Raw genomic sequence first — 12,900 nt, 5'->3', positions numbered from 1 at the left:
TATGCAGGGACGAATAATAGATAGAAGCCGGCCGTATGTCGGCCCGGGATGCGCTGGGTGAAAGGGTACGCTGCCCCTCGAAGTCACCTGCACTGTCAGTTGGGTAGCAGGTACACCCATTTACACTGGAAAAACGGTACAACATCTGAAGATTGTTTGTGAGGATATATACAACTAGACGGCTCGGCGACCGGAAAGCAAAAAGGTACCGCGTGAGTAATACTCAAGACGAGTCAACGCGATGTTGATATAAATAAGCTACAACGAAAATGTTCAACGATATAGTTCCGAGGTGAGAATATGGATGTACTCACAATAACTCCACGACACATCCATTCTTGACTGGCTCAACACGATCAGACCGAACAAAATCGTCGCAAACATGGACCCACATCACAGGTCTTCCGTACTATCGGCCAACAACGCTCTCAATGCACGCTCGGGCTGGTCCCAATGAACCTGCAAAACATTACCAACGTAAGCTATGGAAGAGCCTCGCTGAGAGTGAGTATTGACCCACAAAATGATTCGCCCCTTTCAGCCTGACAAGAACCACATTCCTAGTCTCCTTTCCTGCTTTCCGAGCTTCTTGCAGTTCTGCCTGGAGCGCCCAAGTTCCCCAAGGCACCTCCCAGACCGACCGATCGCACCAGATGTAACGTAGCTCTATACCCTTCCAATCGCCCCGTACTGCCTCCTCCTCCCCCTCCTCCTCCCCAGCTTCCGCTTCGGCAACACCAGGATTAGCAAAGAATAGCGTAGCACGCCTCATTGTGTCGTACAACCCATGTTGAATGCCTGTCACTACGAGGAGATCGTCCGATCCACCAGGGATGGCAGGGGGTGCGTGTAATTTGGCCTGAATATCTTCGGGAGACATGGTGAGAATCGTCGGGGTTGGTTCTGCGAGTGCGATGCGATGTTCGAGCTCAGAGGCAGAATCTCCATGGGCGTAGTAGCCTGACACCCAGGCGGGGAAGATTTTGGCACCTTCTCCCGGTGCGAGCGAGGGGTGACTTAAGGGGTTGTAAAACTCTTCTGGAGGGTCGTAGCCTATGGCGTGGTATGGTGGGTCTGTCGAAGAGAACATTTTCGAAACACAATTGAACCTTTAGACTGAGTAAATAAGAGTTGTATAAGACAGAACCAACGAACCGTATAGGATTACACGTCGAATATACTTGTCAAGTTCGACGTCGTTTACGGGGAACGTGGCTGCGTGGGTTAGCAGTGCTAACATCCATGCAGAACCGAACGACCACCCAGCAAGCACAAGACTGTCCACAGCGATATCTTCATCTGTGACGAATTTGGAGAGGAAGTTGTACAACTCTCGAGCGCGCGCCTTTATGTATTCTTTCAAGTCAGCCGCCGCCTCCGGGGTGCTTCCTCGTGCGGAGATGAGAAGCCGATGTTCTTCTTCAGTATAAGGCGCAGAGTCGGGATAATCACGACGATTGACCAAGACGATGCGGGCGTTAGATTCAGCGGCCAAGGGAAGGAGCCGGGAGAATACACCTAGAGTCGAAGAAAATGAGTACTAATGATTCGGACTGTGAGTCAACCTGGTCAGTTTCCTTACCCCTGTGCCATGTAAACCCATGGATGATGACCAGCGTTGTGTAGCTCTGACCATCTTGGACAGGGGCTCCTGTGTCTTGGATGCTGAAGAGCCCCACCTTCCTCGTAGTATAGACAGGTTCCGTCATAAGAAATCTAGAGACGCTGGTCTGATAACGATGTAACTGTGAGATGGTGGGCGTTGTAGAAGCCTCTTCGACAAGAACCTGGTTCTGATGAGATAAATAAACCTCTATCGAAGGGTCAGCTGTCTGACTAAACAGCAGGGTGGAGGTTCGGGTATCGTGGATCGGTCGGGGATGGCGAATGTCTGAGCGCAAGCTGAGTTTGGTTAATGTGATGATACTTGCAACTCAACCCTTTAAAAATGTTTATCTTTCCCAGAAGAAGCCTGAAACAGAGGGAACATGGGAAACTGGGCGACTCGGAGCAGGCTAAGCCTCGCATCCTAGCAGGATACCTTGACGGCTGGTGGTGCAATTCCACGTACTTTAACTTCAGCCTCAGCTTTAGAGGCTGGGTGTATACGGCCGAGAACAAGGGCTGGCAAACATTGGATACGGTGTTGATTGTGGTTGGGTTGGGTATGTAAGTCAAATAAACCCTAACCTGAATGCAGGGGTCCATGAAAGGGGTCGTACCGTGTTTGCCACACTCATTACGGCCAGTACTGGCGAGGACGGGCGACCGTCAACCGCCCTTTATTGTCTACCACCATCTGCATACGTGACCGTCTACGTATCTTATGAGCAGATCATGCCGCATCCTAACCGCGCGCAATATACCATTATTCAGTCGGCACCACCCAAGGATGACCCCTTCGCAGGTATAATACCTGTCAAGCATGTTAGGCACAGAACTGACCGACCGAAACTGTATGTACAGGAGCAGGCCAACAATGGGACTCGGATGTTGACCTACGCACTCATAAGTCCATGCGGACGAGCCAGTGGTCACAAGTTGGGCGCGTCAGACGCGTCTTGCTAGGTGTGGCCCAATACACCCTTCTAGCCAAATGTTGGAGCGGTGTTTAACCCTAGTACTCTAGTGCTACCTCTTCTTGGACTTCTCGTGCTACTGTTTGGACCATGGAGGACAGGAACTCCCATATATCCTCATATATCGCAGATACAAGGCCTTGCCTTTCAGTCACCGCTCCGCAACCAGGCCTTGAAGGACATCAGGGGTATCGTCACTGCTAAGGTACGTTGTGGCACATCTCTATCAACATATTCTAATGGACAGGCAACGCTTATAGGGCTCAACGAGCTTCTGGCTTACGGATCCAGAACTCTCTCCTGATCCTAGATATTCCTCTGGAGTGAAGATCTACACCAAGTCCACCCGCGTCCTGAATTCTATTTCAGTAGGAGACCACATCTCCCTTGCAGCCCGTGTCACCGAATATCGCTCCTACCGCTCTCTGAACGACCTACTTGGCACCCAACTTACTGCTCCTTCGTCGATTAACGTCTACTCAAAGAATAATACTATTACGCCCATCATCCTCGGTCGTGATCGCTCACCGCCCACGCAAGCACTCAGCGCTCTCGATACAGGCGCCGACGGCTGGCTGAGCGTACCCGGGAACGATACCTTGCTCGAGAAGGTGAATGGGACGTTGAAGCCGGAGGATTATGGTTTGGACTTTTGGGAGAGCCTGGAGGGTGCACTTGTGACGATCCCGGGTCCTGTGGCATTAGACTTCAATGACAGGTTTGGGAGCTTTTGGGTCAGAGGAGCTTGGAACGTCACAGGTCTGAATGAGAGGGGCGGGTTGACGGTCACAATAGGTTCGTTCGATCACTGCCCAAACGAACATGTCATCTGAAAGCACTGTACAGGACCGGATGGGATTCCTGACGCTAACCCTGAGGCCATCATGATCGGAAAGCCTCTGGACCGCTCAAAGAACCCGGTCGTAGCTTTGGGCACTCAACTTGCTGACATTACGGGTGTAGTCGAATATGCGTATGTTTCCCTTGAATTTTATTTTTGTATGTGTACCATTTCTTACTTACGCGTGTTGCCTAGGTTCGGCATGTTTTATGTTATGCCCATCACGACGCCCGTCATTATCGAGCACCCTGACTTCGAAGTCCCACCATCGGCCCTCGCGGTCGACCCCGAGGATACATGTACCCTTCTTATGGGCGATTATAATGTACGCTTCTCTCCGCTCGTCGGCTGCAATTACTCACTAACTTTCCAAACAGATCGAGAATATGGCACCAACTTCCTCTCACCTACCCCTCGTCGCATCCCACATCGTCAACCACCTCAACACCCCGGACCTCATGTTCCTCCAAGAAGTCCAAGACAACTCTGGGCGCAGGAACGATGGCACAGTTAGTGCCAACGTCACCCTCTCCACCCTTGCGGACGCTATTTTCGACGAAGCTAGCAAGCAAGCTGTCTCACCGGACGATGTTGTGAAATATCGTTGGTTGGATATCGATCCGGAGGATGGCATGGATGGAGGTATTCCTGGCGGTAACATCAGGGTGGCTTACTTGTAGGCCGTATGATTATCTATCATTTTGGGTGGGTTTACTGAGGACACTCATAGGTACAACTCAAACAAGTTCAACCTGGTAACTGGTGCACCGGCAGGCGGTGCCTGGAACGCCACCCGACCTTACCTCGACTCAAATGGTCAAGTTGCTTTGACGTGCGTACCATTCCACTGGAGTCATCAACTTTCCGTACCGTCTCACGCTGAATGTTACTGACTTATCATTTCGCAGACTCAACCCTGGCCGCATCGACCCCGAGAACGACGCTTGGGACGAAGCTCGCAAGCCACTCGTCACACACTGGGAAACTCCCTCCGGAGACCGCTTCTTCACGATCAACCACCATGGGAGCTCAAAGAGGGGTAGTACGTCGATTCATGGGGATGCCAGGCCACCTGTCAATGCGGGGGCGGATAAGAGGAGAGGACAGGTCGCATCAGTTGCCGTACGTCTCTTCTATTCTCCCTCTCGTATTCATTGTCCTTGTTTCATGCGGAAAGACTAAATCGTTGTCTTGGGCCGTCATAGAACTTCATCGAATCTGTCCTTGCCCTTGATCCCAACGCCTCGATCATCCTCGCGGGCGATTTCAACGACTTCCCACAAACCCGCTCCGTCTTCGCTCCTCTCACTACTCTTACCCTCCCTTCCACCTCCGCTGCCTCGGAATCATCATCAGCATCAACAATATCGGCGATGATAGAAGCCGATGTCGCAGCTTCCATCCCGCCTACCGAACGATATACATACATGTTCGACCAGAACTGCGAACAACTGGATCATATCTTCGTCAGTAATGCCGTTGCGAGCAGGGAAGGAGGCGTGGATCTGGTGCATGTGCATGTGAATAATTGGGCGGAGAGTGTGAGGGTGAGGGCGAGTGATCATGATCCGAGTGTGGTCAAGGTTAGGGTGTGTTGAAGAGGAGGGCGTGGTTTGGATTGATTTACGACGAATAATACATGATGAATCTGACGAAGTACTGTATATATTGTACACTAGCTTACTACAGCTTGGATAGCTTATGAGGATCACATAATTCATGGTTTTTCTACAGTAGGGCCGATGGCAAGTGACCGTCGGTGGCGCGCCACACTAGTTCGACGCACGGAGTTTAAACGTGGAGCCAACTCAGCGGTTCAGAGAAGCCAAGTTCAACTCGTCCCAAGGCCGATACTCGAGAGTCAGCATCTTACCGCCATCCCGAGCCCTCATAGCAGGTCGAGCGATACCCTCAAGTCTCATACCACATCTCGCGAACATACACTTACAAAATCTTTCAGCTCGTCGACTCCTTGATTTCTGTGATCATTACACATCTTGTCTCGACCGACAGCCATCTGAGCGATACCCCACGAGCTGGTCAACATGTCTTTCAACGCCCGCCGCAAAGAAAACCCGCCGTACGCGCCGCTGCAGCAGAAGCGCAAGCCATTCTCCGATATAACCAACGATATCTTGGATCCTCGAAGATCTCTACGAGACGAACTCTCAGGCTCGAATCTTTCAACCGATTCCACCGATACCGCTGCTCCTCCTTCTCCTCAGGCTCCCACTCGGCGACACTCTCCTCGTATCTTCTCCGCACCTGTCACTGCTCCTACGTTTGGTCTGGGACTTGGGAGGCCTCCTCTTCGACAGACTATATCAATGCGTGGTGCATCTGTTCCTGTTGCTGGTGCCTCGAGATTGACCCCATTTCGGGACCCCACGCCAGACTTGACCGTCGATAGCTCCATCTCCCACGAACCGCTCGTTACCTCGCCAGCTACGGTTGACTGGGAACAGAAAACCACTCCGAAGAACACGGAAGCCAAACAAGGACTTCGTAAACTACTCTCTGACGATAAGGACGACGTTCACACCGCCGCTCCTGCTGCAGCATTAGGACTTGACCGCCCGCATGCCTATCCACCTATCTTGTCTTCGAAGCCTCAATCTCCTGCTGTCCAGCATTCTAGCTCAGCACCTACTTCTTTGACGACGAACCTGTTGAGATCGAAGACGCATAAGGTTACCCAGGGTCAGGTCGTCGTCCTCCCTTCGAAATCTCTCTTGGTGGATTTTCGTGAGGGCGAGAGACGGAAGGGACGTCAAGGCAACGAAGTGTTAGTAATCAGTCCCGATGGCGAACAGGTACAACTACACAACCCTTCAGAATCCTGCTCGACCTGGTCTAACCGCGCAATTCCATAGATACAAGTGTTCAGCGCTCCACATTTGAGCACGCCATGTTGTTTAGCAGAAGCGAGCGCGACATACAGCCTCGAAGATCTTCCCGAGCCGTATCTCAAAGTGTACCAGCAAGCTGCTCGAGTGATAGAGCATGTCAAGAAGAAGGTTCCCGAGGTAAGCTGCTTTTCGGACTTTGGTGTTACTCGAGCTGAGCGATGGTCATTCCTCTAGTTGATACTTTATCGAAGTAACTGCACGTGCACTCTCATGGCCAACTCTCCGAACGCGGATATGACCATCGCACTTGATACCCCCTCAACTGCTTCTACAGTGTCGCCTGCATCGTCTCATAATGCATCCTCTGCAACTATGCTGGTGCGTTTGTCTCGGAAACAGCGCACGGTCGAACTTTCTACGTCTGTCTCAGGGTCTACGAAGTCTGGCTCTGCTACTGGGGAGTGGAACAAGAAGGTGCTCTTTTGGAATCAAGACGGTGGTGCATCTGGTGGTCTCGTCAAGAAGGACTGGACCTCTCTGGGCTCGAGGGAGCAGGAAGCAATCCGTGTTCTTCAGGATTTTTTGCTGGTAGTGAAGGCTGTCGAAGCTGGAGAACGGACACCTGCTTCACTTTCTTCTCCGGGACTTTCAGACAAGCAGGCTACAGAAGGTCTCTATCGCATAGACAACGACATGCCTGCTGTTCCTAATCCCGCTTCCTTCTCTCGCACCGAACCCGCGCCACCCATAGTCGAACGGCCACTCTCCTCTCAACGAAAGAGAACGCTCCGCTTCAGTCCCTCCGTCCAAGAACTCTCAACCGCAGCAGCAACCGGGGCGTCCTCTTTCCTCTCCACCTCCAAGCACCTCTCCGAGCTCACCATCGGCCCGCGCCCCAAACTCTCCAAATCCTCTCCGCGATTCAATATTCCAGATGACACCATGCGTAAGGCCAGCAGTACCGTTTTCGATCCCATTCCGGACAGTCACGATGAAGACTACGATCCCGATTCAACGCCAAAGACGAAAGGCTACCGACGGAGGTCTCCGTCTTTCGGATTGGGCTCGAGCTATCCGAAAAAGGCGAAGAGTGCCGTCTCGATGCTCGTCGATAATGAGATTGAGTGGCCCTCCATGCGAAGTCCGCCAGGACCGTTGCAGACGAGGTTCATACCGGACGTAGGGTGGTGTGTAAGATACGCACCAATCCGGAGTGGAAACGCTGGGGACGCAAATGTAAGCGGGATGAGTGCGGGAGGCGGAGGGAGGTACAGGATTATGTTTTTGGACGGGGTGGAGTTGGAGGTTGACGTGGACAAGGAGAGGATAGAGTTCGTGGGGCAGGATGGGCAGGTTTCTTCGTGAGTCGTTCTTGTGGTTGTTTTTTTTGGTCCGGTTTATTGTGCTGACGAGCTGGATGATAGGTATTCGATACGCGAGGGTCATTTGAAGCGAGCGGTTGGGGAACGGATGAAGGTGTTTGAGGACTTTGTGTCCCTTTTCGACGATCAGGATTATGACGAGGAGCAGGGGTAAGGCGTCTCAGGCGAGCAGATTGTGCGTATTCGCAGATTACCTCGACGGTGTTATCGGTAGCTATCGGAATAATATTATTTGTCGCTATCGAAGTTGAATGGTTTGAGTTGGCTCCTTTGCGCTCTCGTCTTGTCGAGTCGAACCGTAACTTTCCATCTTGTGTGGAGTCTCGAGCTCTAATACGATGGCTTGCCTTTAAGACCTATACAGACTACACGCTACTACACGGCCTTGAGAGCAAGGATCACCGTGACTGGTACTAATGGAAGACAAGATGACCTCTGCGTCATCGGACTTCGTCCCTTATCCTGAAATGTTATCTGGTTCTCATCGAACCTCACGTTGGTCCGAAACTTCGATGATTCATCAACTTGTCTCTGTATATAAAGCTATGAAAACACTGATACTTATTGCCTGTGCCTCTTCGACTTTCCTTCATCGCTGAACTTAGCCCAAGATGATCATCTCTTCGTGCGACCATACGGGAATCACTGTGACTGATCTCGAGAAATCGGTCGCATTCTGGGGTCGGTATTCATCTTTCCCCGTCCTGCACTCCGAACGTACTTATATGCTAACATCGACTCCATTTCTCACACGCCACGCCACACGCATGCTACCACAGTCAACGTCATGGGCTGCCAGGTCTGCGAGGAAATGAAACCACCGCGCCAGGCAGTCGAAGAAATAACTGGTATCAATAGCGATCTGCTCATCAAGAAGGTGCAGGCTCCTGGAGGCCATATTATCGAGTGCGTACCGACCTAGCCACTGTTTGCCGGTGCGACTTGCAACCTCACTGATCCTGATACTTCTTGTTCGATAGGTTTCTTCAGTACATTGGTACCGACAGCACCCACATAAAGCCCACACCGTCCGATGTTGGGAGCGTCCACTTGGCCTTCACGGTTGACAACCTCGACGAAACAGTCGAAGCAGTCTTGAAGGCGGGCTGCGAGTTGGTTGGGACGATGAAGCCGAAAGAGGTCGGTACGAGTAGGCTTGTGTACGTGAAGGACTTTGACGGAGTGTAAGTCTTTCTGGTACTGCAATTTATTTGGCGAGTCACTGATCGCATTCAATCACCGGGGCACGTTGTTAGATACTTGGAGTTTATGGAAGTTCCGTCGCGCTTTAAGTAGGAAGGTGTTTGGGCGTTATGGTGTAATTCCAATGAAGCCAAAATGTCGGACTTGGTGGCTGCTGATAAGCGTGTGTAGTTCGGATTGTGCAGAGGAGCAGAGGTATGCTATTAAAGGTAAAGTAAAGTAAGTAAGGAGCGAAACATTAGTTGCGAGTATCGATGGTTAGCGCGTCACATGAAAGTAATGGGACAGAAATCCTCTACAAAGTCCTGCAATCAGTTACACTCATAGTAACCAGGGCAAAGGACGACGCACCTGGATATATTGCCACATAATCCTCACTACAGTCTAGATTGTGCAATTCGTCCTCTCTCGGAAGTAGCAACGTCTCAGTGCACCCTTTGAACTCCTGCAAAGTTGGAACCCCACCGACAGCGAAATAGCAATCTTTGAACGACAGCATATGCAGAATACGAGCGGGATCCAGCTTTGTTCGATATCCGAGAGCGTTGAGGAGAAGGCGGAGATAGGCTGTACCTTCTGCGACTTGGAAGTCGAAATCGAACAGAGTGAGGTCTTTCAGTCTCGGCAAGAACGAGGGACCGCTGAAAGACGGATTCAACACGTTCGGGAGCCCGAAGGCCACCGCCCCTGCGATCCTCAAAGACCTCAATGTTTTTGACATGCCGTGCAATATATCCATCAACTCCGGCGGCGACAGATACAACTCTTCGACGACCTGCATATCCAACACCTCCACCCCGTCCAAGGGCATGAGATGGAGGAAGTCCTTCACGATGGGAGCGATGTCCCAAAACACCGGATCGTCCATATCGTCCTCTAAATCGAACTCGAGATTGAATGATGTGCGGTAGGACCTCTCGCGGGCGGAGTTGATATGACGTCGAGGAAGCTCGACAAGGAGTTGGATATGCGGCTCGTGGGAGGAGTCGGGAGCGATGCGAGGTGCGCGAATATATGCACGAGATATGGGTAGAAGCTTGTCCTTCACCATCGTCTTCACGCGGTTGGCAATTTCCTGTATGATTTTGACGTGCGGACGCTCCGCTGGTGTGAGCGATGGCTGCAAACGCATGGAGACGTCGATATAGGGCGGAAACGACAAGCTTTGAAGGAGAGAAAGACAGTCGGAGTGGTCTCCGTCCAGAGAGAGGGATTCCAGCTCCGGGAGATTCACAGTGCGAGATCTGGAGGTTAGAGTGCGCCCCGAAAACTGAGGTAGGGCGGAAAAAGAGGGGACTGAATGTTCGAGGGAGAGGCCCTGCAGTTGAGGGAGACGTTCGAGTACATCAAAGAGTTCATCGACACTGGGAGGAGGTACAGGTGATCCCCTGTGCGATGAAAGAGGTCAGATGAATATATAGATGAGGACAAGAAAGTCTGAACAGACTTCTCTTGACGAATATCCATAGATGTGAGGTGATTGAGTAGAGGCGAGGTCCACGAAAGACGGCAATTGGTAAGAGAAACTTCCCGCAGAAGTGGCGCCTCTCCGCCAAGGAAGAGACTGTCTTGGATTTGGAGCATCAGAGACGCCAGACTATATTTGCGATGTACACTGTGGATGCAAAGCGTCCTTAACCTCGGCGCAGCTTTACCCTGCACTCCATCGAATATTTTGCGCAAGTCGACGGGATGACCATAGAGGTCCAATTCCTCGATCTGGCCAATCCTCGAGGGAATGTAGTCTTCCTCTCCAAGGGCAACGGTGTGCTTGGTGCTCCGCCTCTGCCTTAGGATAATGGGGGCAGCTTTCACTCGTTCCATCATCAACTTCGTCCATTCAGGCCCGATCTGGTAGCTGATGTGGCCCCAAAGAGAGGGGTAGTCGAGCGCAACGTTGCGCCAGTGGCGACACACATGCGTAACCTTGATCCAGCCGAGAATTTCTCGAGTGGCACTGAGCATGTGCGACTCGATTATGTGACGCTCTCCAGGCGTTTCGGAGATGGAAAGGTAGGCGAAGACTTCGGCAAGGAGCTCGGAGGGAAAGGCGTTACAGATTGGAGAGAGCGAATTGTGGTGAGTGCGTTGGGAGAGATCCCATGATTTGAATTTCTGCTTGCGCATGAATGAGTCGCACTCTTAAGAAATAAAAATATGACTAACTTCTGGCTCTTCCCAATCAACGTCCATGTCTACACGAATCCTGGGGGTGATACCAAACGGTCGTATGGCAGGCTAGGCGGTTATGTGCTTGGAAGTTGAAGACAACTCAAGACGAGCATTCGACCTGGATTCAATCCTTTGCCCAGACAAAAAGAGAAGTAAAGACAAAGAGCGTAGAGGGTTTGTTTTGTTTGAGTCGAGGACGTGGTCGACTTGGAACAAACTTGGACTCGGAGGCGGTCAACCGAACAAGTGACAAGCGACGCGGCCGTCGCCGGCCGGGGCTGTGAGGCTGCGGCGCCACAACACCATTGCTTCATCGTTCGGTATTGAAGGTTCTTCGGTGAGCTGAAGATAAATAGCACAAGGGGTACCAAATTCATAGATATTCTCGTCATGTAGTCGATGTCTGGTGTACAGTTTTTCTTAATTTTGTGGCGGTGACAAGCAAGGCGGCGTGTATGGAAAGGTGCCACAACTTGGATCCTATTCCCGGCATCCCCCCCATGGTGCAATTACGTAATTCATGAACTCGTGAGCGCGAAGCCGTTGGTCAGTGGTCACTGTCAATCACAACGCTCACCCCCATGTCTCTGCTACGGGCTTGTACACAGGCCGTATCTAGGCCATCTATCTCTAGGCCACTTGCTGCTCCTCTTCGTCATGTTTCCTCTGAAGTGAAAGCTCCCGAACAGAGCCGCCCCAAGACGGGCGAGCCTGTCGAGATCACCCCCATGCCGGAGAAGGATGTTGTCGCTGCAGACGCTATCAGCGGTGCACCCGGTGCGTCGCGTATTTCTCATATATATCAGCTCGTCATGCTGATTCTTTTGAATGTCATTTTTGTACGTGAGTTTAGCTCAACTCCGCCACCGCCAGGTCCGGATATACCAACCCGCGAGGAACACGATGCAGAGCGGCTCGGGAAAGACTGAGAAATGGCGCATCGACTTTGATATCCTACCGGGAGGTGGACGATGGGAGAACCCCTTGATGGGGTGGGCCAGCTCGTGCGTCTCATCCTGCTTCGTATACTTTCCGAGCCTGGTGTGGCGTGGTGTAGTGTTTTGTGGAGACGAACGCTAATGGAACTGGTTGGTTGCATGGTGTATGAAATGTAGCGCGGACTATGTCCAAGCACTGCGCATGTCCTTCCGATCAAAGGAGGATGCTGTTCACTTTGCGGAGAAGCAAGGTGCGTGTGCTTTGTGTTCATAGAGTTGTAAGGCGTGTGGTGCTGATGTTCTATATCGTGCTTGTTCAGGCTGGGACTACTATGTGTATGTGCTTGTCCTTTGTGGCTCATAGCTTCCCTGACATGTCCACTTACTTTCCCTATGCAGGCAACCTCCCGTTATCCAGCGTATTCCTCCGAAGAACTATGCGGAGAATTACGTGTACAAGCCGAACAAGCTTCGTATCGCTCGTACGAAGTAGAGCGCACTGTACATTGCTGGATTCGCAATTAATATCACGAGTCCTCCGTTCTTTCCCTCCCATTCGACTGTGCATGGCCGTTTGCACAAGACCGACTGATATATGAGGATTTGGAGGATGTGCGACCTAGGTGTCGCCTATATACTGATTTCTCCGGGGATCCACGCTTTGACTGAACTTACAACGCGTCCGAGGTTCCTTGTGCGAGCTGGTGTGACTTTGACGAAAGAGAGGGTCAGCTGCCCTTCGAAGACGAATTATGGACTATTTACAGGCCTTCTCACCCGGTCCTGTCGGCCTTAGGTCTCAGGCAACAAAGATAAAGAGAAATACCCCATACTATTTATCGTTCTGTAATTTTACAGCCAACATTTTCTGCGAATTGACCTCGTGCTCGATATCAAAGTTGCAAGATGGGGACAATACGTTGCAAATAAGGTGTG

General features: G+C 51.5%; 6 protein-coding genes across 6 annotated transcripts; 4 read left to right on the top strand and 2 right to left on the bottom strand.

Moving 5' to 3' along the window:
* Positions 1-135: 135 nt before the first annotated feature.
* On the bottom strand, positions 136-1,859 carry STEHIDRAFT_171900 (alpha/beta-hydrolase). Its single transcript, XM_007309348.1, has 5 exons — positions 1,583-1,859; positions 1,156-1,518; positions 521-1,074; positions 315-459; positions 136-258 (listed from the first exon to the last, which is right to left on the bottom strand). The coding sequence occupies exons 1-4, from the start codon at positions 1,707-1,709 to the stop codon at positions 394-396; spliced, it is 1,110 nt and encodes a 369-aa protein (XP_007309410.1). The 5' UTR covers positions 1,710-1,859; the 3' UTR covers positions 136-258; positions 315-393.
* Positions 1,860-2,263: 404 nt separating this feature from the next.
* Positions 2,264-5,110, top strand: STEHIDRAFT_149951 (DNase I-like protein). The gene is made up of 10 exons (XM_007309347.1): positions 2,264-2,407; positions 2,467-2,568; positions 2,630-2,784; positions 2,840-3,374; positions 3,426-3,552; positions 3,616-3,745; positions 3,798-4,096; positions 4,151-4,252; positions 4,329-4,542; positions 4,626-5,110. Exons 1-10 carry the CDS (start codon positions 2,338-2,340, stop codon positions 5,016-5,018), a joined length of 2,127 nt encoding a protein of 708 aa, XP_007309409.1. The 5' UTR covers positions 2,264-2,337; the 3' UTR covers positions 5,019-5,110.
* Positions 5,111-5,465: 355 nt separating this feature from the next.
* Positions 5,466-7,805, top strand: STEHIDRAFT_171898 (uncharacterized protein; the record flags this gene model as incomplete). Its single annotated transcript, XM_007309346.1, has 4 exons — positions 5,466-6,233; positions 6,294-6,446; positions 6,504-7,630; positions 7,694-7,805. 4 exons carry the CDS (start codon positions 5,466-5,468, stop codon positions 7,803-7,805), a joined length of 2,160 nt encoding a protein of 719 aa, XP_007309408.1.
* Positions 7,806-8,438: 633 nt separating this feature from the next.
* STEHIDRAFT_161770 (uncharacterized protein) lies at positions 8,439-8,947 on the top strand (the record flags this gene model as incomplete). Its single annotated transcript, XM_007309345.1, has 3 exons — positions 8,439-8,557; positions 8,632-8,835; positions 8,908-8,947. The coding sequence occupies 3 exons, from the start codon at positions 8,439-8,441 to the stop codon at positions 8,945-8,947; spliced, it is 363 nt and encodes a 120-aa protein (XP_007309407.1).
* An 81-nt stretch (positions 8,948-9,028) lies between these two features.
* Positions 9,029-11,054, bottom strand: STEHIDRAFT_125129 (uncharacterized protein). Its single transcript, XM_007309344.1, has 4 exons — positions 11,020-11,054; positions 10,302-10,969; positions 9,206-10,242; positions 9,029-9,149 (listed from the first exon to the last, which is right to left on the bottom strand). The coding sequence occupies exons 2-4, from the start codon at positions 10,817-10,819 to the stop codon at positions 9,121-9,123; spliced, it is 1,584 nt and encodes a 527-aa protein (XP_007309406.1). The 5' UTR covers positions 10,820-10,969; positions 11,020-11,054; the 3' UTR covers positions 9,029-9,120.
* A 700-nt stretch (positions 11,055-11,754) lies between these two features.
* STEHIDRAFT_66446 (uncharacterized protein) lies at positions 11,755-12,457 on the top strand (the record flags this gene model as incomplete). The annotated part of the gene is made up of 5 exons (XM_007309107.1): positions 11,755-11,803; positions 11,880-12,030; positions 12,142-12,215; positions 12,285-12,300; positions 12,364-12,457. The coding sequence occupies 5 exons, from the start codon at positions 11,755-11,757 to the stop codon at positions 12,455-12,457; spliced, it is 384 nt and encodes a 127-aa protein (XP_007309169.1).
* Between the last annotated feature and the right edge of the window lie 443 nt (positions 12,458-12,900).

This window comes from Stereum hirsutum (assembly GCF_000264905.1).
Source record: "Stereum hirsutum FP-91666 SS1 unplaced genomic scaffold STEHIscaffold_17, whole genome shotgun sequence".
NCBI classification, from domain to species: domain Eukaryota; kingdom Fungi; phylum Basidiomycota; class Agaricomycetes; order Russulales; family Stereaceae; genus Stereum; species Stereum hirsutum.
Note: the sequence above shows the minus strand (reverse complement) of the source record. Positions and strands in the feature narration are given on the sequence as shown.